This window comes from Portunus trituberculatus, chromosome 38, assembly GCF_017591435.1.
Source record: "Portunus trituberculatus isolate SZX2019 chromosome 38, ASM1759143v1, whole genome shotgun sequence".
In the NCBI taxonomy this organism is placed as follows: domain Eukaryota; kingdom Metazoa; phylum Arthropoda; class Malacostraca; order Decapoda; family Portunidae; genus Portunus; species Portunus trituberculatus.
In genome coordinates, this window is record NC_059292.1 from 3911672 (window position 1) to 3934901 (window position 23230).

General features: G+C 40.5%; 1 protein-coding gene across 1 annotated transcript; it reads left to right on the plus strand.

The window, feature by feature from the left end:
- The first annotated feature begins 18330 nt into the window (after positions 1-18330).
- LOC123515053 (acidic mammalian chitinase-like) lies at positions 18331-22782 on the plus strand. The gene is given in 9 exon segments (XM_045273446.1): positions 18331-18467; positions 18604-18746; positions 19278-19314; positions 19317-19420; positions 20094-20225; positions 20440-20691; positions 20928-21113; positions 21675-21806; positions 22452-22782. Coding segments are annotated over 9 exon segments (1182 nt in total). The 5' UTR covers positions 18331-18412; the 3' UTR covers positions 22593-22782.
- Positions 22783-23230: the final 448 nt, after the last annotated feature.

Genomic DNA, 23230 nt, shown 5'->3' on the forward strand with positions numbered 1-23230 from the left:
GTTTTTCCTTCCTCGTTCGCTCCATTTTTCTTCCCATCATAAAATCCATTACTGGCACCGACCTGTCATAGTGCCAATTTGACCTCAGCTGGCCCCTCTCTCTCTCTCTCTCTCTCTCTCTCTCTCTCTCTCTCTCTCTCTCTCTCTCTCTCTCTCTCTCCCCCGGACGCCACACCCGCACGCTAGCCTCTCTCACTCAGTCTAAGCTTGAAACAACACATCGCTTTTCTCACCAGTTCCTTGCTTTCTTTCCCCGAGGTGGCTTCATGCGCTCACCTACGTACTCATCTCCTCTATGCAATTTGGACTCTTGTATAAGCCGTCTCTCACCTCTCCTCTTCTCTCCTGCCATCAGATCCTCACGTTTACTTCCAGGTGACAAACTACATCCTCTCCACTTCATCAAAATTCACCCAGACACAGGTAATCCACCCATATGCATACCTAACACGGCCACAAGTGAAACCTGCTGTTCCTTCCATCTATCTTGTCTCGTCACCACCACCACCACCACCACCACCTTGTCTATTCATTTCTACTGGCAAACCATTTCACAGTCTCGTGGCCACTGTGATGTTCTATTATACACCTCCTTCATGGCTTGTCAGTCAGTTAAACAAGAACATAAGGTATATCTTTCACAAATTCACCTTAAATAGTTTCCTTCACGTGTCTTCAATGGCAAAGACACATAGAAGCTCCTAATACATCTTTCCCCTTCTTTTAGTTAGCTCCATAAACCCACCCTTGTCTTCTGTACACGTTACCCTCAATGTTTTCACCGACCAGTACAGAGGAGAGGCGCGTCCAGTCAGGCTGGTATATGGAGTGGGTTGGTGGCAGGTTCCCGTCTCGACTAGGATTAGCACTGTGGAACATAAGACTGCACCACAACAACAACACAGACGAGGGCGCCTATTCACCACGGCCACTTTAAAGGCGGACAGGGAAAACAGGGAACTTACGCTGCACAAGACGAGAATTGTCGGTTTAAATACATACTTTTAACATTTGTCTGTTGAATTTGATAGGCTGAAAAAGACAGATGGGTCGAGAGAGAGAGAGAGAGAGAGAGAGAGAGAGAGAGAGAGAGAGAGAGAGAGAGAGAGAGAGAGAGAGAGAGAGAGATGGAATAAGCTTCTTTTTATACGCCAGTCCTTCAAAGCATCAACACCATTATTTCCCAGCAGTCTAAAGCTCCATCGTGAACAAAGGAGGTGTGGCAACGGAGAACACGTGTCCAGAGCTCGCACAAACACTTAGGGCACTGGACAATCAGGGCTATTTTAATTGGCTATTCACCTATAAATAGTCAGAATTTCAAAGGCGTTTTATTTTTTCCACTAGAAGCATGGAAACGCTATTGAACTCTGCTATAAATATGGGCAAAGAAGATACTAGTAATAATAATGCTAATAATAATAATAATAATAATAATAATAATAATAATAATAATAATAATATACGTTATTTCGCACAAGGCTTTTTTTTTTTTTAGAATAGCCATTATATAACTTAATAAAATGATCGAAATAATATCCTTAAGGCTTAATCATAGGGCAATTATGTACTAATATTGGTATCGTAATCTTTATAAGCACTGGGAGGAAGAAGAGTGTAAAAAAAAATACAGGTTTTTTTTTTTCCAATGTCCAGCCTTCATAATGTTTGGAGGCTGGTGCAGAACAAACCAATTCTCCACAAAAAAGGAAAAAAGAAATGTCTAGGAGTGGCTGGTGATGAAATGTGAAAGTGAAAGGGTTAGAGAAATGGAGACAGGACACTGAAATATTTGAGACTGCAGTTCCAGAGTCCACATACACTAACATGTCCCCCTCAGTAACATTTTATCACTATTTATTTTTCAAGAATCCATCCATGCCTTCCTTCTGAATCCCCTTCCTCTCTAAAATTTGCGCCATTTGAGAGGGACATATATCTTTACTGCTCCTTTTCAGTGGTCTATTTATTCGTAGCTTTATTGTGACGTCCATGATCTATCTATCTGTCTGCATGTCCGTGTATACGCCACCCTGTCAGTCTTGGGTACGTACACGTGTCTAAGATAAATAAGAGCCTCTCAGAGTCTGTCCGTCTCTGTCCTTTCTGTCATCCCTTCATGAGGAAATTTTTGAGTGAAGGTAGAAAGACGTGCAGGTACAGAAGGAGAGGAGGAGGAGGAGGAGGAGGAGGAGGAGGAGGAGGAGGAGGAGGATAGGAATAGGAGGAGGAGGAGGAGGAGGAGGAGGAGGAGGAGGAGGAGGAGGAGATAAAGAGAGAGAGATGTGGTGTGATGAGATATACGGCGGAGGAAGGGATGAGTGAGGGCAGGAAGGAAAGGATTAGATGGATCGGGGGAGACCGAAGGAATAAAGATCACAGAGGAAGACAGCAGGGAGGAGAGAGAGAGAGAGAGCAGGAGCGAGAGAAGACGAGGAGGGATAAGGAAGGGAAGGACGAGGAAAGAACACGATTGGAGAAAGGGAAGAAAAGACAAAAGAAACGCTGAGAAAGGAAGAAAGAAGGCAGGCAGAAATGGATGAAGGGAAGGACAAGAGCCGAGGAGGGAAACTGGCAGACAAGGAGAAGAAATGACATATTACTTCCAACCACAAATATTATCCTAGAGTTTCAGTTCCTGTCCTGTTTGTCAATCACTCCTTGTCTTTCCCCATCCTCTCACCCTTACCCTCTCTCTCTCTCTCTCTCTCTCTCTCTCTCTCTCTCTCTCTCTCTCTCTCTCTCTTTCCTTCGCACATCAGCTGCTAAATTGAGGGAAGGAAGGCAGCAAGCAGGGAGGCAGGCGGACCACATAGGGTGTAGGTAATTCAACACATGGGGAGCTGCCTTGGCATCGCACCCCGAAGACTCCTAAATCACGGGTAAACAAAGGCCGCCCTAGACCCGAGCGAGGAGACCCAATGCAGGCAGAAGGGAGGCCCGTGCGGCTGCATCTCTAATTGGCGGCAAGGATGCTATCAGCCCGACAAGTCTCCCAGGCTAATAGAGAAACATAGGGAGAGGGAGTGAAAGGCTGCGGTGTGTGTGTGTGTGTGTGTGTGTGTGTGTGTGTGTGTGTGTGTGTGTGTGTGTGTGTGTGTGTGTGTGTGTGTGTGTGTGTGTGTGTGTGTGAGAGAGAGAGAGAGAGAGTGAGAGAGAGAGAGAGAGAGAGAGAGAGAGAGAGAGAGAGAGAGAGAGAGAGAGAGAGAGAGAGAGAGAGAGAGAGAGAGAGAGAGAGAGAGAGAGAGAGAGAGAGAGAGAGAGAGAGAGAGAGAGAGAGAGAGAGAGAGAGAGAGAGAGAGAGAGAGAGAGAGAGAGAGAGAGAGAGAGAGAGAGAGAGAGAGAGAGAGAGAGAGAGACTTCATGATTGCGTCTAATAGTTTCAAGCCCCAATTTGTGCCTCCTTCCCTTCCCTCTTACCCACACCCACCACCACACTTTTCAGACCCTCCTCCAGGACTGCACCCACCATCACACACCCGTCAAACCTTCGTCAGCAGAATGGCCGCGGTTTCTTAACTGTTACCCTGCGAAACAAGTGATTTGCCAACCTGCTTTATGTATTGCTTCATGTGTTGCTGCCTGCCACATACAACCTGGTGCCAGTAGATGTAGATACTGAAATAGTGTTCCCTGACTGTCCGGTGTGTTTTAGTCATTTGACCACACACTCCTTTCGCAGAGTAATTCAAATACATATATAATTTACAAGTGTTTTTCTTTCTTTTTTTTATTTATACCATGTGGGCTTTTCACGGGAATTTATGGGTTAAAGGGCATACTTTCTGGGGTACTATTTCAAAACCTTGTCCAACTCTTTCTCTCTTGCCGAAGGTAGAGCACATTTCCCTATCAATTTTAATAGAATCATTCAAGACAGTTTTATTATGTATTGTTATGTTAATAATAAAAAAAAACATTCGTATCATTAGAAGCCAGTTAATAATGCCAGGGTTAGAACACACTTGCCTTATCGCTTTGAATAAGTACAATAATGCAAGACACTCGTATCATGTATTGCTTTTAATAATGAAAAGCAGTTATATCATCAGAAACAACTTCATAAGGGCCAAAAGATCAGTTGATGCTGCCTGATCTTGCCTTGTATTCATGTTTTCGAACATAAACAGTAAATAGGTGCTTGAAACTACATGGCTTTCACTGGCCTTCGATGATTAAATCTATTCGTGTCACCATAAAAAAAAGTGATGAATAAGCACTAATTTACGGTCAGGAAGCCCAACGTGCTCGTGAACCAGTAAACAGTAAATCAAGCCCTGGACTCTCGCCACGGTAAGCTTGTTATGAGTGAAACAAAATAATTCATATCATCTGATTTCAATGCATTATAATTAGAGTAAAAATGTTTAATCAAAGCGCTTTTTATTGCTAATATGTTTTTAAATATCTTGTTCCACTGAACCGAATGTGCAATTACACCCACGTGATGTGCACCGCATGTCTGCAGTAAACACCACCACTTCAGCCACCGAGACTCCCGCCTTTCCTCCAGTAACACATGCAATAAGGACTACATAGGATCATCTATACAAATATTTCCCTAAAGTAATCATATTTGCTTTTTCTTTATAGTTTCATATCCAGTACCGTTCTCAAGTTAACGCCAACCTTCATCCATTTCATGTTACTTGACTCTCGCATCACTTTTGGAAATCCGTCGTTTGTTTCCCTGGCAATGAACGTTACCTGCTGACTGAGTGATTATTGTTGCGACTTCTCTACATTGCCCAAAACTCCTGTTACATCATACTCCATAAAAAGACATCGTAATGCAGTATCAGTCAGCCTTAGTGATAGCTTTGTTGCCGACTCCATACCTCATTAAACTGGAGCCGAACACTGCTACGGGAGGGGGGTGGGGAGCTGAGGACAAAAATGAAAAGTTTAAATATTTTCTTACGTATTGCAGCAAAATTTATCATTATATGGCGCTATAATAAAGAAAACTCATAAAAATTCAAATAATGTGGAAATAAAACGTAAAATTAACAAAAAATAAGCAGTTCTAATTCTGAAAGTACAAAATAACTTAAAAACCAGTTGGGCGCTAAGATTTGAATGAACTAATTTCCAGAGAGAGGTAGGCTAAGGTGAAGCTGGGGGAGAAATTCCACTTGAATGCCTCTCTATCATACACGTATTCATACATTCCACATGGGCCGGGATAAAAATTTAAAGGTGCAGAAAACGCATGGAGACTGTGGAGAAAAACTAAATAGAAATGAATAATGTATAATGTGGAAATGAACAGGAGAGGGATGTGCACTGCGTTGTTATCTTGCTTGTTTGTTTCATTGTTTCAGTTGAGTTATTGATGTATTCAGTTGTCGCCACTTTGAAGTATATTTCTTGTTCTTATTTGTGTTCTATTCTTGGCTTCTTTTGTCTTTCTGAATTTTGACCTTATATTCTTTTCTTTTACAGTTTTCATCCCCTGATAATGTTCTGACCACTAATGTATTTGTCATTACATTGTCTCTATAGTTTAGTTTTCTGTATTTTGTAAAATGTTTGGTTTGATTTTGCCTTATGTCACTGTATCCTTCAGATGATGATGATGAAGAAGAAAAGAAAATAAAATAAAAGAGGAAGTAGAAGAACAACAACAAGAACAAGAAGAGCAAGAAAACTCTCTCAATCATTCATCAACCGAGAATAATCCAGTCCTAAAATTCATTCTTTTTACTAAACTCCCAAAAAACTATAAAGAAAAAAAAAAAAAAGGAAAAAAATCAACAACTAGAAAGAACATTTGACGTAAAAGAGAGCCGAGGGAAGGACGGATAAAGAAGAGAGAGAGAGAGAGAGAGAGAGAGAGAGAGAGAGAGAGAGAGAGAGAGAGAGAGAGAGAGAGAGAGAGAGAGAGAGAGAGAGAGAGAGAGAGAGAGAGAGAGAGAATGAGAAAGAGAGAAAATCGGTAGAGAAGAAAGATATAACTATGGCAAGTGGAAATAAATCTGAGGGAAGGCTCCTGAGTGGGCAAAGGACAAAAGACACAGAAAACAATGAAATGTAATGCGAAAATATACGACGTGAGGAACAAAAGGAAGATGGATAAGAATTCTGGTGAAACTTTGAACGAAACGCACGAGGAGAGCGAATTGTTGGAGGGAAATAGGAAAAAGGAAACAGGAAACAGCGGATGCATCAACGTAGGGATGAAATGAAGTATGAACAGAGAGAGAGAGAGAGAGAGAGAGAGAGAGAGAGAGAGAGAGAGAGAGAGAGAGAGAGAGAGAGAGAGAGATTTATGATTGTTTTATAGGCTTCTCATAAAGACAACGATATAACAATATAAATAGATCTAGTATACAATAGCCCTTGAGAGAGAGAGAGAGAGAGAGAGAGAGAGAGAGAGAGAGAGAGAGAGAGAGAGAGAGAGAGAGAGAGAGAGAGAGAGAGAGAGAGAGAGAGAGAGAGAGAGAGAGAGAGAGAGAGAGAGAGAGAGAGAGAGAGAGAGAGAGAGAGAGAGAGAGAGAGAGAGAGAGAGAGAGAGAGAGAGAGAGAGAGAGAGAGAGAGAGAGAGAGAGAGAGAGAGAGAGAGAGAGAGACCATAGACAAGCGGATAAACTGACAAACAACCACGAACAAATTTATGAAAAGATCGAGATAAAATATACAAAGTGACAGGCAGAGAGAAAATTTTAATATAAGGAGAAATAAATCAACAAGAGAACAGAGGCGGTGGGATCTCGAGTGTCACGCAAGGCAGTGAGAGAGAGAGAGAGAGAGAAATCAGTGGAGTGGATGGACGAGGTGAGTTAACCCCTTCACTACTGGGACGTGTTTTCATATTTCTTGTGCCTACTATGTGGCAATTTTATACAGCTTCAGAAACTTATGTGGGGATTAAAATAGTGAAGGCTCTGTACAATAACCTTCTGGCCTCCATAGATCCTTCCTAATGTAAGTAAAATCGTCTAATCATACCCAAGACTCATAGTAAAAATGCGTCTTATTACTCAAGAGGTTAAGAAGAGAGTGTGGACTCGCCTTATAGATTCGAACACGTGGTACTTTACATGCTGCTGGAATGTTGATGTTCATGTAGTTGATGAATTATAAATGACTGGATTACAAGGAAGGAAAGGGGCATGAATACTCCACGAGGACAATTACTGTTCTAAATTGCTTCGTAGTTAAAGACCGATTATCTTATCTTGTTGAGTACTAATAACACAGGCGTCTTTCTGTAAAACTATAAGTGAATGCGTGGAGGAATATTACAAAGGGGAAAAGGAGTACATGACAAGGAAGATAAGATGCATTAGTAGAAAGGGTCATGTTGGTGTGATCTGTGACGCTGCGATGAGAGGTGGAGCAGTGGCAGTGACGAGGCAAAGAGTGTGTTGTCCTCGCGGTGACACACACAACACTCATTACAAAGGACAGTGTTTGGTGCCACTAGATTTATAATTACTGAATATCATCAATCTCATTTCCTTTCTTTCTCTTTTCTTCTTTCCCGTTTTCCTTCTCTTCCTCCTTTTCCGTTTCTTCCTCCTCTTCCTCCTTCTCATTCTCCTTTTAACTATGAAAGATAGATGGAGCTCAGCATGCGCCACTGTCGTCACCTATGCATGTCGCCGCCTCAGATAGACCCGCTCCTGTACCAGTGGAGTTGCTCTTGGCCGTCAATCCATCAATTTTAAGTTTACGTGGCCATCCATCCCCGCGAAGAGCGTTATCTGGTCTTGTCATTTAAGTAAAAATCAATGCAACACCAAAATTATGCTACATTTTTCTTGTCATCAGTGTTTCGTATCAGTAAGGAGAAGACTATTATAGCACGGACAAAGAAAAAAATGTACAGCTGAAGAGTCGATGAAATACTTTAATATTCTTTTTTTTTTTTCATCTGCTAACACATATTTTGATGTTGGTATATTGTCCAGACTTGGCACAGCAGATTCGTTCATCCTCCTCGGGCATTATAAATCTACATAATTGTCAGTGTAGGGGTGTATGTTCTCATGTATACACAGACCAAAATCATGTTCAGTTTCTTGGGATGTTTCACTTGCAACAACAGTCGACACACTATAAATAAGCGAGGACAAACCTGTGAGCCCAAAACACTACGATTAACTTGACGTGCTGGTGGTGAAGGCATATTCCGTCAGGCCCCTTGTGGCGCGATGTTGCAGGCTTATTTAGTGGAGGCCAGAATCAGTTACACTCCCTGGTCTGTTTGTCTCTCAGTGCAAATTAAATTACACAGAAAAAGGATATTTCAGATCAAGGTGCATGTGTCACGAAAAGCAAACAAAATATCTATGAGTAAATACAAAAATACATAGGACATGATCATATGAATAAATGAGTAACGGCGTTAAAAATGTGCTTAAAATTACAGCACAACACTTCAATAATAAGTAAATTTGCTGCGTTTCGCTGTTCTATAAACTGATAAACTTCCTTTGACTTGAAAGCCTTTAGTTGAACCATGCCAGATTATTCATGATGGAATAGATATCATTGTTGCATTCACTCATGCCTCAGAAAATAAATACGTACAATAGCTTCATGAGAAGGATTTAATGAAAAATTAGATACAAGTGCTCGGGAGACAGAGATTTGTCAGCCGAAGGAAAGGATCCAGAGCTTTTCGCCATTTCTTAATCCGTTACAATTTATTACAAGTAATAAATGGTGCATAAACAATGTATGCACCAAAAGATTCAACACTTATCTCTTCTCCTGATTCCATATTTTTCAAAAAAAAAAAAAAAAAAAAAAAATCTACACCAGACCATCGACGTGACGGCAATCTTTTCATTACATACAATAAACAGCCGCTCATGGCGCCACGCCAGAATATCTATCTATCTATCTATCTATTTATCTATCTATCTATCTATCTATCTATCTATCTATCTATCTATCTATCTATCTATCTATCTATCTATCTATCTATCTATCTATCTATCTATCTATCTATATATATATATATATATATATATATATATATATATATATATATATATATATATATATATATATATACATATAAGTACTTCTTTAAGTGAGATGGAATCTGATACGCTTATTGTTCTACACTTCAAGCAAGATTGTTTAGAAAGTTAATAAAATGAGATGATTTATCGTGCAAACCTGGAATCTTAGGAATGTGAGCTAATGAGACTGGCTTCTGGTGTAAGAGAAATTGCACTAAACATCAAAGAAGAGGAAGACCACGAGGGTGAAAACAGCAATACACCATCCCTTTGCCACCACCAAGAACACCATCACTATTCCAAACGAGAATAACATCACTAAGAACAGCAACATCAACAATAGCAACAAAAACAACTACAACAACAACAAAACCATCCTAACCACAACCACTACCACCACCACCAACACCGCCACACGTCACCAACACCGACGTTATCATCACCTCCAGCTAATCCACCACAACCACCACCATCAACACCACCAACACCAATAACAACACGGCAGCTGTTCATTATAGCAATTCAGAGAGAGAGAGAGAGAGAGAGAGAGAGAGAGAGAGAGAGAGAGAGAGAGAGAGAGAGAGAGAGAGAGAGAGAGAGAGAGAGAGAGAGAGAGAGAGAGAGAGAGAGAGAGAGAGAGAGAGAGAGAGAGAATGTACGAGATAAGCTGGGTCAGGGTGAAGGGATGTGGAAGAGACTAAAGTGGAAATTTATGGCAAGGAAATTTGCATATATTATAACTTTATTTGAAATGATGGACGGATAATTATAGGAAATGTGCATGGTAGGTTATGAGAGAGAGAGAGAGAGAGAGAGAGAGAGAGAGAGAGAGAGAGACGGTCTGAACTCTTAGGAATATTTTTTACCTGTTCTGTAATTTGGTATTCTTTATTCATTATCAGAGTTATTTGTTCGTTCCTTCTCTCACTCTCTCTCTCTCTCTCTCTCTCTCTCTCTCTCTCTCTCTCTCTCTCTATATATATATATATATATATATATATATATATATATATATATATATATATATATATATATATATATATATATATATATATATATATATATCTGTAAATACTTTGTCATACTTGGTTTATGTTTCCTTCATTATTCATCATTCTATAACACCTTGATTGGTTCCACAGCCACTTCTAATTGCATAATGTATTGTTTTTTCACCTTGTAGATGCTAATAATTGTTTCATACATTACTTCTGATGCCGTTAATTGTTGCATATCGCAGTGTAAGGCTTAAAAACTCACAATAAACTCTCCTCTAACAACCTAACTTCAATATCCACAAATTTCATAATGCCACTAATAATAGTAAAGGCGGCTTAATCAAGATGAGTGTATCGGTATTGGCGCGACCACTTCAAAAGGTATCACAGAGAGAAGCAAGGTAGAGGCTTTACTGCTTCCTCAGGCGGCGCTTTTCTTGAAGAGGAAAATCTGATAATGCAGAAATCTCTTTACACCTGCATCAGGGAAGAAATTCACCTGCTTCCTCACTTTACTCTAAAACGCCTTTTGAATCCCGAAAGAGAGAGAGAGAGAGAGAGAGAGAGAGAGAGAGAGAGAGAGAGAGAGAGAGAGAGAGAGAGAGAGAGAGAGAGAGAGAGAGAGAGAGAGAGAGAGAGAGAGAGAGAGAGAGAGAGAGAGAGAGAGAGAGAGAGAGAGAGAGAGAGAGAGAGAGAGAGAGAGAGAGAGAGAGAGAGAGAGAGAGAGAGAGAGAGAGAGAGAGAGAGAGAGAGAGAGAGAGAGAGAGAGAGAGAGAGAGAGAGAGTGGCCATAATAACTCTGAAAAATACCCTAAGTACCTACATTGCTTTGATTTTATATTATTTGTAATAGCTGGTAACTTTATCAAGGACGCCATGTTTAATTCCACGAATGATATTTGCATCCATGAAAAGGCCATCTATTTCCCATATGCTGGTGCGTTAATAAAATCACTATCTTATATATTAAACCTACCGCATTTTCACTGTGTTTGATAACCACTAACTTCGTCACCCTGTGTGCTCGACCGTGTGACTCCAATCAGTTCTTACCCGTCCCATCCCTCCCCAGCCAAGACCCGCCCCGCCACGTCTCCCACGAATTATATCCCTCACTACCTAGCACGTTCCTTCCCTGGTATATCATCTACCATCAAATAAATAAGCTGTTCACTTCTCACGAGTTTTGCGTCGCGTTACTCTTCACATTATCACTCTGCCTGCCTTGCTTTTCTTCCACGCGAGTCATGTAATCCTTGACACACTTGCTTCTCTGAATTATGCGCATTTACTTTCATTGTGGAGTCAATTCTAGGCTAGCGTGTGTTTTATTGAAGCTTGATAAATTGATCTGGTGACAGTTTAGTTAGTAATTTCGAAGAACCATTGACTGATAAAAGAGAGGTCGTTAAGGAGCCTCATAATACACGCACATTTACGTTACTCTTCAGCCTCTTTCTCACCGCCGGAATTCACAAAACATTCTTCTACTTCTCATCCCTATTCTGTCCAACTCTCTACCGCAAGAGTTAACCAGTACTCTCCATCATTCATAGCTTTCTCTGGTAAACTCTGAAACTCCTCTCTTGTATCTGTATTTCCAACTTCCTATGACTTGACTTCATTCAAAAGGGAGGTTTCAAGTCCTTCTCCTTTGGTTAATTCTATCAGCTCTGTAAAGGGACTGGCAACTGAGTGGGCCTTTTTTCTTTATATTTTTGTTGCCCTTGGCCAGTCCTCTTCTTTCATATATAAAAAATGGAAATTCCAGTGAAAGTACGTGGATATATTTCATGAAGGGACTTCCACGTGTATAGGCCTGACGTCTGGCAAGTTACCCTAGTTTCTTATATCTCCATGCCCTATTCATATTATTAAAGTATTCCGGTGTGTTTAGTTATATTTCTTATGTATACAAATATCTTAGTTACTGAAATGAAGTAACAAGCGTCAGTGTACCGTTATCTAGCAATCACAGGGCCCAATATTGAGTTATTATGTACCTACGTTTCTCGGTACATTCACCGATACACCATTCCCTGAGGTGATAGGAAGACACGCTGCTGCTTCCCACCACTTCCCATCAAGATACCGTTGACTCTTATTTTCTCTCTTTCCTGTTATTGATTTTAATTTATCTTTTTCCCCTTTCGTTTCATTTCTTTTCTCTTTTCCTTAGATATATTACTGATTTTTTTTCTTGTCTTTTCTCTCGCAGCGAACTCGGCAGCAAGCCACTGTATTCAGCCTGGACGGAGAAAGTTTTGCCATTATCCTGCTTTCGATTTGCTCGGGAGTCTGTCTGGGCCGTTATTAGTTTTCTTTTTTCTTCGAGCTTGTGAATGGGAAAAGACGGCATGATTCTAATTTTCCACCTTTTTGTCTTTGCAATTTACGACGAACAAAATATATAAACATTGATGATTTACTGGTGAACATTATGTTTTAGTGATACTAGACCGCATCACTGTGTTATACATATTAGTTACAGTTCTAGTTAGGTTTGTCTGTATATCTGTTCATCTGTGTGTCTGTCTCCCTTGCTCACATATGTACAACAATGACGGAAAATTTTCGTAAAGACCCAAAAACCATAAAACTTGGAATGATCGAAAAGTTTGCCGATAAATTAAGGAAAACCTAAAGAAATCCAATGTATCGAAGGTCAAAACGAAGCTATAACAGGATTTCATGAATTGCCGTATCATTTTGACAAAGAATGGGCCCGAAGAAAAAAAGTAAACTTGCATCCAAAACGACAAAAAAAAAAAAAAAAAAACATAAGGCTCGGTTTACCTCCAAGAAGCATGATAGATCTCCAAAGCCAGAGCTAGACGCGTAATTCCGACTGTATACATATTAGTCAAGGGAAGATAAATCACCCACACACGCAGCGTTTACATCACGAGCCAGCCAATGACCTTGCCTCTCGACCAATGACATCATGAGGTAACACAGCCACGAGAACTGCTTACCACATACCGTCTTACTTCCAGCGTTGTCTTAAACCTTTCAATATCATGACACGTTTCCATATTCATTCTGGTTACTACTAGGTGATTTTACACAGCTTCAGAAACTTTTGTGGGGGTTAAAATAGTGAGGACTCTGGCCATTAGTTTTCTAACCTTCATAGACCCTTCATCATGTCAATAAAAGCAGCTAATCATGATAAAAATGTGTCTCAGTACTGAAGGGTTATGAGAGAATTCTTCCAAATAACACACCACGATTATAGAATAAAACTCCTCTCTCTCTCTCTCTCTCTCTCTCTCTCTCTCTCTCTCTCTCTCTCGCTCGCTCTTTCTCTCCTAGCAGCAGAGTGTAGCATAATCAAGACGTCATTCAAAGTCAAGCGACGAACTTCACTCCTTCCTCGCGCCACAAGTCCCGCCGCCACACGGGCAACATTGAGCACGCAGGCTGTGAAGCGACGCCAATTTCGCGGTTAGCAACACTGCGCCAGGAAAATACCGAGATACACAAATGCTGGAAATAAAATCCATCCTTTTCTAACCTTGCACTTCTTTCTTGTATAAAACAGAGAGAATACAGTCAAATCCTTTTTCTGTATTTTCTTTCTTTCCTTTTCTTCTTTTCGTGCAATATACCATGATAAAAAAAAATGCTAAAAAGGAATAAATATAAATAAAAGGGTATTATTCCTAACATATATAAAATAATGAGTGAATATAACCAAGTACCTTTTCATTTTTCTTTTATCTGTATTTAATTTTCTTTTCTAGGCGACTTCCGCGCTGCAAGAAAGTTCAATCAATCGTCCCTGGTCCTTCATCGTAATGCAATTAACGGCCAATTAAGGCAATCGTCAACATTTGCACAAGGGCGTCTCTCGAGGCAGCAGCATCTAATGACTTGTTTGGCGTCATTATTCACGTTAGGAAATTCACGGCGTTAGGAAATTCACGGCTGGAAATTATTCAGTGGTTCTGGCATCTTAGTCTTTCTGTAGTATGTATGTGTTCTCTCCCCCCCCCTTCTCTCTCTCTCTCTCTCTCTCTCTCTCTCTCTCTCTCTCTCTCTCTCTCTCTCTCTCATCGACACAGTTTTGATTTTTCGCCAGGCACGCATCGGTCTGAGCAATGTTCTCTCATCTTACTATTAAGACAACAATTTAAGCTTAAGCTATGCGAGGACCGAAACATGACTATACGGAAACAAGCCGACACAGTAAAATACGTGTTTGAATGGAATACTGCTGCTGTCAATTATCATCTGCAATCTCTCAATCTTTCAGTAATAAAATAAGAAAAATTCCTTTACTAGTAAGACACAAGAAACCTTCCTGGAGCCTCTGTGACCTTTCCCTTTTTGCTTACACGTTCACAGTAGTTTATTTGTGGCAGAAGTGCTGCGTGCTAGACTAGGAAGGGACACTCATACATACATGCACACAAACACATACACCCACACTCACCCATCCACACACACACACACACACACACACACACACACACACACACACACACACACACACACACACCAGGTGGCTCAGTACACAAGCGAGACAGATAAGAGGTTCAATTACTAGCGGGGTTACATGGAGGGGCAGTGAGGCGGTGGTCCTAATGTGAACTAAGCATTTCCACCCCTCTATCTCCCGTTCCTCTGCTGCAGATACCACTTCTCGCCAGTCACAAGTCACCAGTCACTTCTCACAACAACATTTCCTGTCATCAACACAATCACACTAATCACAATTGTTTACCATCGTGTCTAGTTCTGTTTAGTATTTATGTTGCATTTCACGCAGTTATGATAGTTCTAGTTGCAATTCCTTGATAAAATTAAACGCTTAGGTGTTTCTTTTACGGGAGAGTATATATAATTTTTTCTTTTTTGCATCGTCATTTTGGTTTGTTTTAGTCTGGTTAGTATTATTCAAAGCCAAAATCATAAGCTTATCAATTCTTTCACTGTTAGATAGTTTTTTAAATATTTTTATTATTGTCTACTAACTTTTATACGTACATTCTTTAATACCAATCATTTGAAAATCTTCCAAATCTACCTCCTCTTCTCTCCTTTATACTCATGCACAAATGCAAATGTATTATATATGTTCTGAATGTCCACCAAGATCGGTTATAACAATGAAAGGGTTAGAAATGCTTGTGGAAACGTGAATTTTTCTTGATCATACCAGTGCTAACCTATTCAATACTGGGACACATTTCTACCTTGAGATTTGTATACGAATATACCATTTCTGATGTAAAAAAAAAAAGGGTTCATGGAGGGGAAAAGATTAATGGTCAGTTTTCACTATTTCAATCAGTCATATGAGTTTCTGAAGCTGTATAAAATCACCAAATAGCCACCAGAATGAATAGGGAAACGCGTTATTATACTGAATTGGTTAATAATATACCAAACATTACAGATATACGTAACTTTACTTGTTTATTTCTTCTTATTTATGACCTCAACTTTTCAGAAGGGTTGGTTGGAGAATTTTCCTTAGTAATTCTGAATACTTCCTTAGACGGTCCTCTTCATGGATTGGTACATTCAGTGGACCTTCTCTCGCCTTTTTTGGTGACTCTTATATAAAATCTACTTAAGGCGATTGTCAGATAGATGAGTCGCCATATTTATACAAACAGGTAAGATAGACAGAAAGGCTGCATATCTAATATACTTCTCACTCATTAGGAAAATTTCTAGGCCTGATGCCTAGAAATAATATTGTTATCTGGGACACATGTCCTCTCTGACATAACGCAATGGTTCGTGGAAATACTCCAAGGCTTCAATGATTTCTACGAACCTTCAATCTTATCCTGCTGTAGATTTGTGGTATCTTTAGCTTTCTCTTTGTTTAACCTTCAATACTGAGGACACATTTTTACCTTGATATTAGTGTACGAATCGACCATTTTATTGACATTAGGAAGGGTCTATGGAGGTCAGAAGATCAATAAGCAGAGTCTTCACTATTCTAATCCCCTATATAAGTTTCTGAAGCTGTATAAAATCACCAAATAGTAAGCAGAATGAATATGGAAACGCGTCACGATATTCAAGGGGTTAACCTCCTCTGCCACACCAACAGTTAAAAAGCAGGCATGCGAAGTTTAATCTCTCAGCAACGAAACATTAAATACCCTCGATTTATTGGTTTGCTAAGGCTTTAGATTAAAAAGAAGTTGTAAATATAGGGTATAATAAATAAATCCAGTATCCGGCATTTGATGTGGGTTGCACTAAGGAAGGTCTGCTCGCAATCTTCAAACTTCCTTCACTGAGTCTTAGTCACTCTCTTTCGAAGGCCGCAGTTGAGTCTCTCCAATTTCCTCACCGATTACAAACCAATTGAAAAGTCTCTACCACAATATTCTTTACTTCCCAGACGGCGATCCTCTTACAAATTCTATCTTACTCTGCACTTTTACGAGTATCTTAAGCCTCTTTTTTGGACGACCTAGTCTTCCTGTAGAAACTTGCTTTATCTTTTATCCGATAAACTTTCCAACAGTTGAAGTTATGATTGATTTTTATGCAGTTGTTCCCGTCTAATTAGTCGCGTAAAAGGTTACTGTTCTTTTACAAACCAAACAAGCAATGCACTCTACTACTTTAACTTTTTTTTTTTTTCAACAACCATATAATTCGTCGATCATAATATTAATACCATTCTGTTCCTTTCCATCTTCTACGGATGATTCTTTCCAGCTTTTCTTAATCTCTTTTGACAGACGAGCCTCTCAAGCGACATTAATTCGGAGAGGAGACATTATTGGGAGCCAGACATTTTGCTTCTCAATAATTTGAGGAAAAGGGCAAAAGAACTTAGCGGGGCTCGGTGCTTTAAAAGTTCGTATTCTCTATTATGAAACTGAATGCCCTATGGTCCACACAATCCTATTGATCAGTGTGTGTGTTTTCTTGAGAGAGAGAGAGAGAGAGAGAGAGAGAGAGAGAGAGAGAGAGAGAGAGAGAGAGAGAGAGAGAGAGAGAGAGAGAGAGAGAGAGAGAGAGAGAGAGAGAGAGAGAGAGAGAGAGAGAGAGAGAGAGAGAGAGAGAGAGAGAGAGAGAGAGAGAGAGAGAGAGAGAGAGAGAGAGAGAGAGAGAGAGAGAGAGAGAGAGAGAGAGAGAGAGAGAGAGAGAGAGAGAGAGAGAGAGATTCAGATGTATACATGTATATGACCACTTTCAAAGCCCAAACACAGATCTCAAGGAAGGGAAGGAAAGGAAAGGAAGGGAAATTTCAAAATCTGACCAAAATCGTCTCTCAAGAGTTTATCAGAATCGAGTAAACAACTTTTTCTGTCGAGTCAAAGGTTCATTTATCCCTCACGGATTATCAAGTTCGTTCCGTTTTAAGATTCTGCCGTAACAGGAGGGAGCTTCTTTCAGTATAAAACATACAACGATAATCAGAGAAATTTTTTGAGATTGCATATTTTTCACTTCGTTTTATTCAATGTTTGGACCTGTACAAAAAACCTAAGAGAGAGAGAGAGAGAGAGAGAGAGAGAGAGAGAGAGAGAGAGAGAGAGAGAGAGAGAGAGAGAGAGAGAGAGAGAGAGAGAGAGAGAGAGAGAGAGAGAGAGAGAGAGAGAGAGAGAGAGAATGTGTGTGTGTGTGTGTGTGTGTGTGTGTGTGTGTGTGTGTGTGTGTGTGTGTGTGTGTGTGTGTGTGTGTGTGTGTGTGTGTGTGTGTGTGTGTGTGTGTGTGTGTGTGTGTGTGTGTGTGTTACTAGTCAATAACATTTTATCATTAAAGTCTCTAAAAAGAGTAATAAAAAACATATATTTCCTCTTACTGTTTACTTTTTCTTGGCCTTTGTTATTTTTTGGTTCTATTTGCTATGTGTTTCTCCTGTTTTTCTTTTCTTATTCGTAATCGTTTCTTCATCGATGGCGTTACACCAACTACATCATTTACTTAACCGTTATCGATGTCTGTAATGATCGATTCTTTACGGCTTTGATATTGCGCATCATTTAAACAAACAATTAGTAAATCAATCAGTCAGTCAGTCTGTCAAATATCCACATTGTATATCAGCATCTCTCTACTTTTATATATATCTATCTTTATTTATCACATTCATCCCGTTCAACTCCGCACATGGACGCCCACCCACCCAGCCACCCACCACACACACACACACACACACACACACACACACACACACTCATCGGTTGTCGAGTCACGTATCATTCACCTGGAGTACGTTACACTCTACCCTTGTTGACACACCTCCGGACATTTTATTTTTCTCTTTCATCATGCGACACCAAACACCTGCTTCGCTCACTCCCAAGAAGTTCAGTGGTGGGGGAACTGGAGACTCGGGGGCGGGTGAGGACAGTTTTGAGGGTGGAGGGAGAGTAAGGGGAGGTGGATAAGAGAAGGTATATAGGCAATGAGGGAGTGGGAGAGTTAACAGTGCTGACAATCTCCGGCATGATGTGGAAGGCGCTGCTCCTGCTCCTCTCCGTCTCCACCCTCCCTCTTATTGGTAATTACTACAACACTGAGCCGTCTGCCCCTTGTGCTACATAGTTTGGTCCTCCTCCCCCCACAGCTAAGTAGGCCTTTCACAACTTTAGTTTCCACCTTACAAAACTTATCAATTAGTTCCCCACTCGTGGCAGAGGGCGCCGTGCTGTGCTACTTCGAGTCCTGGGCGGTATACAGGCTCGGCGATGGCAAGGTGGAAATATCCGACCTCGAACCGGCACTCTGCTCCCACTACATCTATGCTTTTGCTGGCATCAACACCGATTATACCATCAGGGTGAGTGTGTGTGTGTGTGTGTGTGTGTGTGTGTGTGTGTGTGTGTGTGTGTGTGTGTGTGTGTGTGTGTGTGTGTGTGTGTGTGTGTGTGTGTGTGTGTGTAAGTAAGTAAGTAAGTAAGTAAGTAAGTAAGTAAGTAAGTAAGTAAGTAAGTAATGGTTTATTGCCCTTGAAAGTAAAAATACACTTATGAAAATGTGTGTGTGTGTGTGTGTGTGTGTGTGTGTGTGTGTGTGTGTGTGTGTGTGTGTGTGTGTGTGTTATTTATATTCTTATTTCTCTTTTGACACACAAAGAGGAAAACACCATTGCCTGATCAAATTGACAAGAATTCAGTTTTCACGTAAAGCCATGTTATACAAAGCTCGCTATACGGGACTTCTTGACTAAGTTCATGGATGGGGATGATAGATGGAATTAGTTAACTTAAACACACAGGGACTGCCTCGTATAGATCTGGCGGCCTCTTGCAGCTTCCCTCTTTTCTTATGTTGTTACGTACTCAGCAGCGCCCCACGTGAACTATTTCAGGTGTTGGACCCGTGGGCAGACCTGTGTGATGGAGGCGGAGGTGCGGCTTTGATAAGTTCACAGCCATGAAGAACGTCGAGCCGCACCTGTTGACCCTGCTGGCCGTGGGTGGCTGGAACGACGGCTCTGCTCTTTACTCTCAGGTGACGGGACGCGACTCTTATGGCATGTTTTCATTAATCACGTTTTATAATTAGAAGAAACCATTATGTGCATGAGAAGTTCAATATATCGTTTGAATTCAGTGAGAGAAAATCTTGCTATTCAGTGGCTCTGCTGGCGGGTAAGTGATGGTGTGATGATTCTATTACATACATACATCACTTCATCAATAATTAATAATTTTAACACTGATCACAGTTATATTTACGATTCCTTCTAATTTCATCATCCATGTGATGTGTGTTTCAGTACTTAAATAATTAAAGCATTAGTAATTTTATAATGTACATGTACAACTCTCGTAAATGCGCAAATCGTTACTAAAATTTCCTTTAACTCGAGAGTATGTTCATATCATAAGGTTAACATTAAGTCATCATTTTCTGCTACAAGTTCAAGCTATTCTGTTTTCACACACGTTATGATATATGGAGCACTGTGCAGTTTTCTGCATCTCATCCTTATGTTATTCTAGTGAAATCATTGGACCATCTCCTGTCACTTTGACTTTGACAGCCAGCAAAAGGAAAAAGTGTAAATCAAGTATGATAGGAAAAAATGCAGAAACAAACATTTTTGAGGGAGAGGTGGTTTTGTGCACAGTATTTTGGTAATACTCGTTAATGATGACTATGAAAACGGTCTACCCAACAGATGGCAGAGACTGCCGAGACCAGAGCAGTGTTCATCAAGTCATCCATACAGCTTCTGAAGATTCACAATTTTGACGGCCTCGATTTGGCCTGGACGTATCCCACACAGAATGGAGGCGCCCCTCATGACCGGGTGAGTACACCAATGAAACACCATCCTGATAATGCCATAACAAATCTTACGTATCATCATTCAACAAATCACTAAAGAGTAATGATTGTAAACCCATTAATTCAAGTGTCGAAACTAAATCATCGCTAAATATTCAAGTGTGCAAGAATGTGCAAGTCATGGCGTGTCAGCAGATAAGCGTTGCACAAGATGCACTCATAAATTTTTGTTTCAGGAGAACTATGTGCATCTGCTGCGGGAACTGAAAGAGGCGCTGGAAGCTGAAGGTATGGTGCTGACGGTAACAGTTTCTCCAACCAAGAGTGTCATAGACGAGGCTTATGACATCCCAGGCATTGCACAACACGCGGACCTCGTCACCGTGACAACCTACGACTTGCACGGCTCGTGGGAGCACCACACTAACCATCATTCAGGCCTGTACGCCTTCTCCGAGGATGTTGGCAGCGACTTGTTCCTGAACGTGGTGAGTGAGGGCTGGCCAGGTCTTGGTTCTAAGTTAGGTATGAAGGCTTCATCATGAACATTTGAAGTAACATTTCCAGGACAAGCATCTTTTAGCTTTTAATATTATTTTGATCCTGAAATGATAATGGCCAATAGTTATTCAGTACATGAAAGAAACGTCCATTTTAGTGTTAGAACGGTGGCTCAGGCAACATCAAAGAAAACAATAAACAAAGTTATATTTCTTTGCCACAGGACTACATAATAAATTACTGGGTGGCAGGAGGGATGCCGGAAAAAAAGCTGGTAATGGGGGTGCCCGCCTTTGGTCGCACTTGGACGCTGGACTCAATCGAGGAGCACGGATACTACGCCCCTGCCTATTTGCCTGGGATGACGGGGCCTTGGACGAAGACGGAGGGTTTCATGGCGTACGCTGAGGTATGTCCCTATTTTTCCTGGGTTAAATTCATAAGAATGTAAAAGAAATTCTATTATCAATTGTACGTGACAGCAGTGAACGTGCAGTGAGATGATATCAATCTAGCACAGGATTCTAGTCACTGATCAGCTTATAGAATCTTTCATTCATTCTACTAAACCATTCTCTCTCTCTCTCTCTCTCTCTCTCTCTCTCTCTCTCTCTCTCTCTCTCTCTCTCTCTCTCTCTCTCATCTATCTATCTATCTATCTATCTATCTATCTATCTGAAAAATAAAAAATGCCTTTGATACATTGCATTACATTACCAACGATGTTAATGTTGGACGTGTGAGAAAAGTAAGGCATCAAGAACAAAGTAGCAATTAGTGCAAAAACTGGGTTTGTTGAAAGAACCTCCTCAGCTTTATGTATTTTGATGAGAAAGCTTTATCTTCCGTTAATGAGAAAAAAGAAAGAAATGATTGAGAGAAGAAAATGAAAAAAAAAATGCAACAAAGTAAATGGACAAAGTAAATGGCGTCAGAGCGCTACATTTTTCCTTTACTCGGTGCACAACAGATCTGCGTGAAGCAGGCCGAGGAGGGGTGGACGATAGCAGTGGAGAAAGGCTGCAACGAACCTTACACTTACCAACTGTCCTCCAGCAAGATCTGGTGCGCGTACGAGAACCACGACTCTGTCACTCTCAAGGTGAGACACACACACACACACACACACACACACACACACACACACACACACACACACACACACACACACACACACACACACACACACACACACACACACACACACACACACACATACACACATCTGGAATGGATTCTTATTTCAGGTAATTCATCTACTTTAATCTTGCAACACTGAGGAATACAAATACAGTCTTGCCCAGAGTGATCCAGAAAAAAAAAATAAATAAATAAATAAAAAATAAAATAAATAAATAAATATATAATATATATATATATATATATATATATATATATATATATATATATATATATATATATATATATATATATATATATATATATATATATATATATAACGAGTTTACGCCTGAAAAAAAAAAAAACTAAAAACTAGGTTTAAGAAAGAGAAAGGAAGGAAATGGTTCTCAGATAGAGTTGTTGATGAATGGAACGGACTCAGTAATCAAGTTGTCAGTGCAAAGCCATTAAGGAGCTCTGAAAGAAGTTTAAACCTATTGATAGGGAAGACAGGAGGGAGAAGATAGATATATTTCATACGGGGACTGCCACGTGTAAGGCTGATGGCTTCTTGCAGCTTCCTTTATTTTCTTTTGTTCTTATGTTTTTATGTGTGCATTGACAGGCCCAATACGCAGCTGACCACGGCCTTGGAGGAGTTATGATCTGGTCCATAAATGACGATGATGCGCACGGCGTCTGCGGTGGTCGCAAGTTTGATCTGACATCTACGTTGGCAGACACCTTCAACAAGGCCAAACGCTGATGTGTCTACAGAGTGCAAGAGTTCCCGTACCCACTTTTGCCATCTTCCCAACACTATCCGTTCTTTCCTCGAGGCATCTCACCAATCACAATATTTGTAACATTATCGGCGGTGGTGCCACACAAAACAGTTCGTATGATCATAATCCCATATACACAATTTCGCGTACAAAATAAATTATACACAACTATGTCTTCCTATCTGTACATTAATCACCATCAGCAGATAAACAACAGTGAGTATGCAGGGAAGTGATGTTCCTTCCCAATGATAGTAATGTTATGGAGGATAACGGCACACTTATTTATTTATTTTTTTTTACGTTAAGGCCTATAGCGCCTGTGGGCACACTTGAAGAGTGTATGGGAAGCGCTGTTCAGCTTTCGCTCATTAGTGGCGCAGGCAATTTTATTTATAGTGGTGCTCATATTAGGGCCCATATCACCACCCATGCTCATCTTGGGTGTAATCACCTAGAGCCTGGGTATCATGGTGACATGTAGGTAAATGTAAACCACTCGACAAATGACAAAGTGTTTTAAGGCTGTACGTGGTGGGATTCGAACCTACGTGTAGACTTCTGTCCGATCCCAAGCTCACCACCCTATCCACTATGCCACCGCCTCCCTTAAATGGAA